Consider the following 9,390-nt stretch of genomic DNA (forward strand, 5'->3'; position numbering starts at 1 on the left):
TTGCTTTCCAAGTGGCCTTTGAAGTCATAAGAAATGATGAAGATCCTGAACCACGAAATGTGGAAGAATGTCGACATAGAAATGATTGGCCAAAATGGAAAGAAGCTATACAGGCAGAGTTAAACTCATTAACAAAACGATAAGTTTTTGGACCTGTAGTCCAAACACCTGAAGATGTAAAACCTGTTGGGTACAAATAGGTATTTGTACGAAATCGCAATGAAAATAATGAGATCATAAGATATAAAACGCGATTAGTAGCACAAGGTTTCTCGCAGAGACCTGGTATTGACTACGAGGAAACATATTCTTTCGTCATGGACACAATCACATTTCGTTTCTTAATTAGTTTGACAGCCTCAGAAGGATTGGATATGCATCTCATGGATGTTATTACAACATATTTATACGGATCCATAGATAATGATATATACATGAAAATCCTTGAAGGATTTAAATTGCCTGAAGCAAATAATACAAAGTCTCGTAACATGTACTTAATCAAGTTACAACAATCCTTATATGGATTAAAGCAATTTGGACGTATGTAGTACAATCGCCTTAGCGAATACTTGCTAAAAGAAAGGTATGTGAATAACCTTATATGCATCTTCATTAAGAAATCAGAAACCGAATTTGCAATTATTGTAGTGTATGTTGATGACTTAAATCTGGTTGAAACTCCTGAAGAGCTCATAAGAATAACAAATTACTTGAAAAATGAATTTGAGATGAAAGATCTTGGAAAAACAAAATTTTGTCTTGGCCTGTAGATCAAACATTTTTCAAATGGAGTTTTAGTACATCAACATACATTAAGAAAGTTTTGAAGCATTTTTATATGGATAAAGCGCATCCTTTAAGTTCTCTAATGGTTGTCCGATCACTTAATGTGAAAAAGGACCAATTTCGTCCTTACGAAAAGGATGAAGAGTTACTTGGTCCTGAAGTACCATATCTTAGTGCTATTGATGCACTTATGTATCTTGCCAATCGTACACGTCCAAACATTGCTTTTTCTATCAATTTATTAGTAAGATACAGTTCCGCTCCAACTCGAAGACATTGGAATGGTATTAAACATATATTGCGTTATCTTCATGGAACTACTGATATGGGTTTATACTCAAGGGAATCAAAACAACAATTGCTTGGATATGCAGATGTAGGATATCTTTCAGATCCACATAAAGGTAGGTCACAAACAGGGTATGTGTTTAATTGCAATGGTACTGCTATTTCATGGAGATCTGTCAAATAAACAATGGTGGCCACATCATCAAATCATTCGGAAATATTGGCAATTCATGAAGCAAGTCATGAATGTATATGACTAAGATCTATGATCCAGCATATTCGGGAATCATGTGGACTCTCCTCTATCAAAGGTGACCCGACAATATTATTTGAAGATAATGTTGTATGCATTGCACAAATAACAGGGGGTTATATTAAAGGAGATAGAATTAAATACATTTCACCAAAATTCTTTTATACACATGAATTTCAGAAGAGTGGTGAAATTGATGTGCAACAAATATGCTCAAGTGATAATCTAGCAGATTTATTCACAAAATCATTACCAACCTCAACATTCAAGAAGTTAATAAACAAGATTGGAATGTGTCAATTCAAGGATATTGATATGAGGGAGAGTATGCTTGTAAAAGGGTGTTAGTGTATTGTACTCTTTTTTCTTTCGTCCAGGTTTTGTCCTACTGGGTTTTACTGGTAAGGTTTTTAACGATGCAGTCCTAATATATCAAGAAAATAATATTATACTCTTTTTTCCTTCGCTAGGTTTTTCCTATAGGGTTTTTTACTAGCAAGGTTTTAATGAGGCATATTCTTTCAATGTGGTGGACATCTAAGGGGGAGTGTTATAATTGTAGTAATGAATGCCACCACATTAATTTTAATTAAGTATTATTTATGACTTCCATTAATACTCATTAATGGAAACCATTAATGTTATTTATGAGTTTCATTAATATTCATTAATGGGGATATTAATGGAAGCCATTTGGAAAACCTATAAAAGGGCTTCCCGTCTCCAGTAATATACATCCCGAGAAAAGAAAGAAATTTTCTTCCTCTCATTCTCTCTGTTTTTCATTCTCTTAAGTTTCTCAACCCTCTTCTCTAATTTCTTCTTCCCTATTATATATCAAAGTAAGATATATTCATCTCTACTACATTGATTGACATTGTATTTGTCCTTATTTTACAACAATATTAAAGATATTGGGATGTTTATATTTTTTTTTATTTACAAAATTAGATTTGTTACACGTGCAAAGCACATTAATTGCTAGCTAATAGGGTATTTTTCTATATTTAAATTTAAAGTTAATTATTTAATTAAATTTTTAAAAAATTAATGTTCACCTATTTTATAAGTGTATCTGAATTTTAAATTATTTATATTTATTAAATGATTATATTAATATATCAAATTATAACTGTTTTTTTGAGAGTAGATAAGATTAAACTTTATTTATAATTTTTTAAAAAAAAAATATTTCAAATTTTAATCCAATAATGTACCATTGGAAATAATTTTTATAATAAATTAAAAAAATCTTTATTTATTTTCAATATTTTTATTGTTTTTGAATAGAAAATTTCAATATTAAATAAAAATAATTAATTATTTTTTATTAAATTAATTAATTATAATGAATAAAATATAGTTATTTAATAAACAAATACATTTTACTATTTATTGAATTTTAAAGCTAAAATAATAATCTTATTCAAATTACGTATATAACTCTTATCAAACTAAAAAATATTGTTCTCTCCCACGCTTTTTTGTTCATGGTTTGATATTTGTACGAAAGTGGAGACATTTATAAATATTGAAAAAAAATAGATCTTAATGTTGCACACCTATTATAATTAGAATATTAGTATGTTTTAAATTAAAAAAAATTAAATTTGGTAAGTATTAATTTTACCGTCATTATTATTCATGTGTGATGAATATTTTTAAAATTTTATTTTAATTAAAAATAAAAATGAAAAAGAGGATGTGATTGGGATTTTCTTTTTGTAAAAATATATTATTTTATTCAAATAAGTGTAATTATTTTATGTTATATAATTTCTTCATTTTCCGCTTTTCAAATGTGAGAAATTTCTAATTTTGAGAAATATATTTGAATTTTTAATATAAATTATATAATAATTTAAAAATAATAATTTAGGAATGGTTTTTATTTCATATAAATAAAGAAATTATTTATAAAAAAACAAAAGGTGAAAAAAGTGTACCTAATGCATATAATGACATAAATAGAGGAGACGACATATTTTTTAGAAACACATACTAAACACTTTCTCTCTTCTAGGGTTTCGGCTTTGCCATTCTCATGTCATGACGCATTCAACGGAGATCAACTCTTGATTGGTTCGAATTTCTTGGTTCTGCCATTTTTTTTTTATTGTTGTTGTTGGTTATGGTAATCGAGTTTTTTTTTTTTTTTTTTTGTGGGAATAAAATTGGTTTGCTTTTGGTGAGGTTTTTTTTTTCATTTGGGAGGCTTGGAAAGTGCTTTAGAAATAGTGATGAAGCGGTACGTATGTTGTTTGTTTTTCTCGGATTCTATTGATGCTTGGAAGTAGTGGTGCTTTTGGTTTTCGATGTTAATAAATGTTGAACATCCCTTGTGTTTTGTGAGAGTTGAGTAATGATGGATTCAAGTGGAGCGTTTTTTGAGGCTTTGGGTTCAACGGTGGTGTTAAACAAAATAAGAAGAAACCTAAATCGAGTTTTCTAATACGAAAAAAAAAAAATCAGGTTTTGATATAAATGAATGACAAATGAGTAAATATCTTAAGGAAATATGGCTAAAAAACAGTCATAATAACTGCTTGCATTCCGACATTTATATATATATATATATATATATATATATATATATATATATATATATATATATATATATATATATTTTAATAATTTTTTATTAAAAAGAAAATTAAAAAGAAATACATACAAATAAACACTAAAGTTTGGCATCTATTAGTAAGCGTAACTTTTGGGAGCAAAGCTATAACTTTTGTTGATGTCAAACATCTTTAAGAATAAATTAACCTTTAACCTTTAATTTGACATAAAGAAGGGATTGAAAAGAATAAGTATTTGTATACAATAATCCTACTTTAAAAAATAAATTTTTGCTTTTTAAATACATTTTTCTTAAGTGTTTACGTGAGATAAATATAAAAATTGATGAACATAATCCCCAAATATTATAATTTATCTAAGAAGGCCTATATTACTATTCTCTTAGTATGTAAAAAATATGATTTGATCAATTTTTTGAGAAAAAATCAACTTATTTTTAACATCAATTTGATTTGATTTGATTTGAATAACTGATTTGATGCAAGTTAATTTAAATCTTAAATTCAACTTATTTTAAAAATTAATTAAACCCAATTTAGGTATTGGGTTTAAAATTTCAAACATAAGATATAATAAATCCATTTAAAAGTTAATCTAAAATTTTTAAAAAATTCTACAATATGTTTCCACTATAAAAACCAAATTTCTTTTCATCAATGGGTTGAATTATTTTTATCAATTTTTTTTTTTTTTAAATTTCACTTATAACCCCAATTTGACTAAAAAGAGCAAAAAGACAAAGCAAGATAGCATTACACCCATCATCCTCTTTGCATTGGATTTGATGGTATTCTTAATGGGCAAAATTTTGGGCCCACAATTAAGCCCTACCACCAACCAATGAACCAACCAACTTGGAATTTGATTTGCTAAAGTAATTATCAATCCTTTAATATTATGCTGGGCTTTTCATTTCTTAAATATTACTTTTCCCTTTCCATCTCAGCCCTAATTTGAGGGCACTAAAGCCAATCAGAACAGATGAGATGTTTTAGAATCATGTTGTTGGTCGGTGCACGTCATGTCTTGATAAATGCCACTACAATCGATCATTAAAAAATTGTAAGGTGGCAGACTTCAATTTTAATAAGTGATTTCTAACAAATCTTTGACCAAAACTTTGTAACGTTAATAAACAATTAATATGAGTCAGTTATTATTATTATTATTAATTGAATTCTTTTGATATTTTAATATTTTTAAGATTACAAGTGTGGGATATTTATGGGTACTTGGTATCTTATTCATTGGTAAAAGTTTAAATTTGTGAAGCAATCCCAATTCCTTGAGAGCAATTATCTCACCAAACATGGCCCACCAAACTTGCATTTGGACTTTTGTAGGTTTTGTTGGCATCTCACCCTCTGGCTTGATTTGCTGCTAAAAGTTTTTATTTATTTATTTTTTATTTTTGGAAATAAATGTATAATATGAGAAATCTCAAAAAATTATGTAAGAAAACATTTATCAAAAATGAGTTTTCTTTTTAAAGAAAGAAAGAAAGAAATATTCCTTTTTGAAAAATTGAGTTTTCATGCACTTATATAAAAATAATTATAAAATATGAATTTTTAAAAAATAATTCAACTTTCATACACTCACCAATTAAAAATAGTATTTAAGATAGTCAAATATAATACTAAGTCATTAAAATACGGTATTTGAATGATCAAATGTAACATTTTTAATAAAAAAATGTATAAAATGTTAATTATTTTTAAATACCTGCTTAAAATTTGTATTTTATAAATTTGATTGCCTATTTTATGGGTTTTTTTTTTTTTTTTTTTTTTTTTTTTTTATGAGTGTATGAAAATACACTTTTCTTGTTCTTTTTTTTTTTTGAACTATGAATTTGGGGTTTTTGTTTAATCACAATTTTTTGAATAAAATGTGTGTAATATAAATTAAAAAAAAAAGAAGAGAAAATGGATGAGAAAAATAAATTAATCATAGTGTGTATCTCATATCCTAATTTAAGATTATCACATTTCATGCAAAGGAGTTACGAGGGGTTTGGGGATTAACTTACTACGAAGTAGCCCGTGGCCCATGGCCCATGGGCTGATATCTGAACCCATTGCGATATCGGGACTAGAGGCCCACTTTCGATTTCGAATGGACTAGTGTTGAAACAGTCTTGTATGATTTTTTTTTTAAATGTTTTTGATTCCATAAATATGAGTACAAAAGTTAAAAGGGTATATATGAAAATTATTTTTAAAATTGTTTTTTGATTTTATAAATAGAAATTTAAAACAATTCTTAAAAATAGAAAATTATTTCAAAATTCGAAATATGTTTGGTAATTTTTTTTATAATATATATATAATTTGGTATAAAAATAGTGTTTTCTAAGAATATATTATAATTTTTTTCTTGTTTTCAATTACTTTTTTTTAAAAAAAAACTATTTAAAAAAATTATAATAAAAATTATGTTTTAAAAAATATTTAAAAACATAGAAAGTACTTTTAAACATATTTTTGTTTTGAAAAATATGTAAGAGAACTGTTTTCGGAAGTCTAAGACTAAAAATCTGGAATATGACAAAGTGGGGAAAGATGGAAAAATTGAATGAATGGGGAAAGGGAGAAGGAGTTTATTATTCAAAGAATGAGAATGATTTACACTCAACAAAATCTGAATACATGAAATTTTTATCACAATCAAAGCTCCGGGCATTACTCAAACAAGAGAGTCCTTGGTTGCTTTCTTCACCTCATGACTTTCTTTATCTTCATAACCCATGTTCTTCCCTGCCAAAAGGGGTGCAGTTTCCCTATCCTTGATCTGAAACCCAACACATCACACCAATGTCTCATCAGTTCCAATACTAACCCCATTGAAAAAACTGTGTACATCAGAGATATGTATATATACCTGAGACACTGTGGAAAGATCTCCCAATTGTTTCTTTTTGTTCTCATGAGTGCAGAAATATGAATACAAGCCCATGCCCAGAATGGCTATCAGTATCCCAATGATGTTTCTCTCTGTGAAGGGGTCATGCAGCAGTGTATAGCCAAAGCCAAGAACAAGGCATGTTTTCAAGTGGCCAAGCACTTGATATGTGACCGGAGACGTCTTCCCGATCACTAGGAAGGTGCTGAAGTTCACAGAGACGGAGATTATGCATGAAAGTATGATGAATGCCTGCAGATATTATAGAAAGATTAGTAGTCATGGTATGCAGACATGGACATGAAGATGAATGAATGAAAAGACGAAGGGTAGGGTCGCTTAGTACCAAGACTATAGGAGAATATTTGTATGCAAATACATTTTGCTTGGTGAGGCATTGGTCCACCACAGGGCCTGAGACAAAGAGGATAGCTGCTTGAAATGGGGCTGACTGGTACAGGAGCTGTGTAGAAGAGACATTGAGCCTCTTTTGTATGGTGTTTGTCAGCTGAATTCAGCACTTGGTTAAGAAAATTCCAAGAAATATATTAGCAATAGATATCAAAATTCACTCATCTTGGTGAGATTTAAGTTAATATTCAGCTGGGATTTTTGCTCAGAATGAGGAGAAATTAATGGGAGAAGAAAAGGATACAATTTGACCAACACAGGTTGTTGCTATGGCTAGAAGAGAGAGAATGGTTCCAACAAGATTGAGCTGCAGATCAGTCACTGAGGCAATGGCAACTCCAACGAGTAAAAGGAAGAGGGAGAACTTTATCTTCTGGCTGCAAACCAGTGAAAAAAAATCAAACACAAGCGCTTAAATCTTTCAATGAGCTCAGAAAATTATGAACAAGTGTAATCCGTAAATTCATCATATGCATATAACCTGAATTGCTTTTTCAAGAAAAGGGTTTCCAGTAGTACAGTGAATGGTATGATGGCAAGTTTGGTCATCTGCAAAATATATAGGAGCCATAAATAACACATCAATTGAATTCCATAGATTTATGGAGTGATTCATTGTTGAATTATTTCAAATATATATATATGAAAATTTGTACCTGGTAGAAACCAATGGAATTGAATCCGAGGCTCAAGTTGAGAAGGCCAATGGAAACACCATTCAGAATGCCGAAGAGCATCACAGTTTTCATGTCAACCGACTTACTTTCGAACACATTGAAGCGTTGTGCCACATGAAGAGTGCAGAATGTTACCATCAGATGCCAACTAGTGAGTGTTGTAGCTGCACCCAGAAAAACAAAGCAGCTGAAAAACATGAAAACAAATCCGGGTATTGTAAATTGAACAATTTGGGGATCAAGAGGCTTTGTTTTATGTATCAAGAAAGAAGATTTGTGTTGAAAACAGGTTGCCTATATTCCAAGAAGCAAAACATATTTTGAAAACATTTGGAATGTTTGATGTAGTAGAAAAAACCAATTAACAAACTCATGATTAATTGTTGAAGGAACGAAATAGTTACCAAAAGGGAAGCCAAGATTGCTCATCAGGGCTTTGTTGCAGATGACAATGGAGACAGATGATGCCACTGATAGAAAAAGTGCTCCTATCACACCCAATTGGAAGCCTGACATTTCTCCCATCTTTCATGACAATTCAGCAAACACAGAGAAGTAGAGGATTAGACGGATTATATCCACAGCATATTTCGTTTCTTGATTTCAACCACACTTTTAAACAACTTTACGGTAATGGGTGTTTGGCAGCAATTTGACTCCATAATCCATCACTACTAGAAACTCTAGAATATTTAAATTTCAAACACTCACATATTCATGCATGGTTTTTGCCTCTAAATTCATTCACGTACGTTTCTGAATTATTAATCATAAAAGAACTAAACACATTTATTGATAGCTGAAAGAATCAATGGAGAATGAATCATTGAATCATTGTAGTTCTTCAGGAACTGAAAAATTAATGACATGGCCAAGTACATTACCTTAAAGAAAATGATTCTTGGGTGTGTTAGGAGCCCTGGAAAATAGTCAGAAGAAATGGACTCCTTAGACCCCAAAGGAAGACAAAATCACCAGGAATAAAAAATGGGTAATGGTGGGAGAGAATTGGATGAAGGAATTGATAGCTCTGAGCCTCTGAGAGTGTGTTGGTGTGGCTTGTATGAGAATGTTGATGTTGTACCACCCTTTTATTTTTGGAAGCAGAATGGTTGTTGGTTGGGCCTAACGCCGTTAAACTAAGGGATCCAGGGTGGGTTTTGTGAGCACGGGGTTTACTTCCAGAAGTTGCTCAGTGTAGACATGGGCGTTAAGGTGGTAACTGGTAAGACTTGTGATTCCAGTGACACAATTACCCTTCATATTTCAGTGTGTTGGAGGGTTTCAAATTGGGTGGAAGAGAGGGTGTTTTAGTCCAATGGATGAAGGCCCTAATTGTTTTGAGAGTTGATGAAAGAGGCTTAGCAGACAAGGCAGGAAGGTGAGCTGAATATTTTCTGGAAATGCAAGCAAAAGATCCAAATTTGAATTGAAGTTTGGTGGGGAGACTCAGACTTCAATCACACTCCAAAAATGTCCTTTTTC

General features: G+C 30.3%; 1 protein-coding gene across 1 annotated transcript; it reads right to left on the reverse strand.

Moving 5' to 3' along the window:
• Positions 1 to 6,486: 6,486 nt before the first annotated feature.
• Positions 6,487 to 9,037, reverse strand: LOC117915913 (UDP-xylose transporter 1). Its single transcript, XM_034831654.1, has 8 exons — positions 8,790 to 9,037; positions 8,310 to 8,430; positions 7,885 to 8,069; positions 7,710 to 7,777; positions 7,473 to 7,605; positions 7,164 to 7,325; positions 6,797 to 7,069; positions 6,487 to 6,706 (listed from the first exon to the last, which is right to left on the reverse strand). The coding sequence occupies exons 2-8, from the start codon at positions 8,428 to 8,430 to the stop codon at positions 6,602 to 6,604; spliced, it is 1,047 nt and encodes a 348-aa protein (XP_034687545.1). The 5' UTR covers positions 8,790 to 9,037; the 3' UTR covers positions 6,487 to 6,601.
• Between the last annotated feature and the right edge of the window lie 353 nt (positions 9,038 to 9,390).

Source organism: Vitis riparia, chromosome 6, assembly GCF_004353265.1.
Source record: "Vitis riparia cultivar Riparia Gloire de Montpellier isolate 1030 chromosome 6, EGFV_Vit.rip_1.0, whole genome shotgun sequence".
Lineage (NCBI taxonomy): Eukaryota > Viridiplantae > Streptophyta > Magnoliopsida > Vitales > Vitaceae > Vitis > Vitis riparia.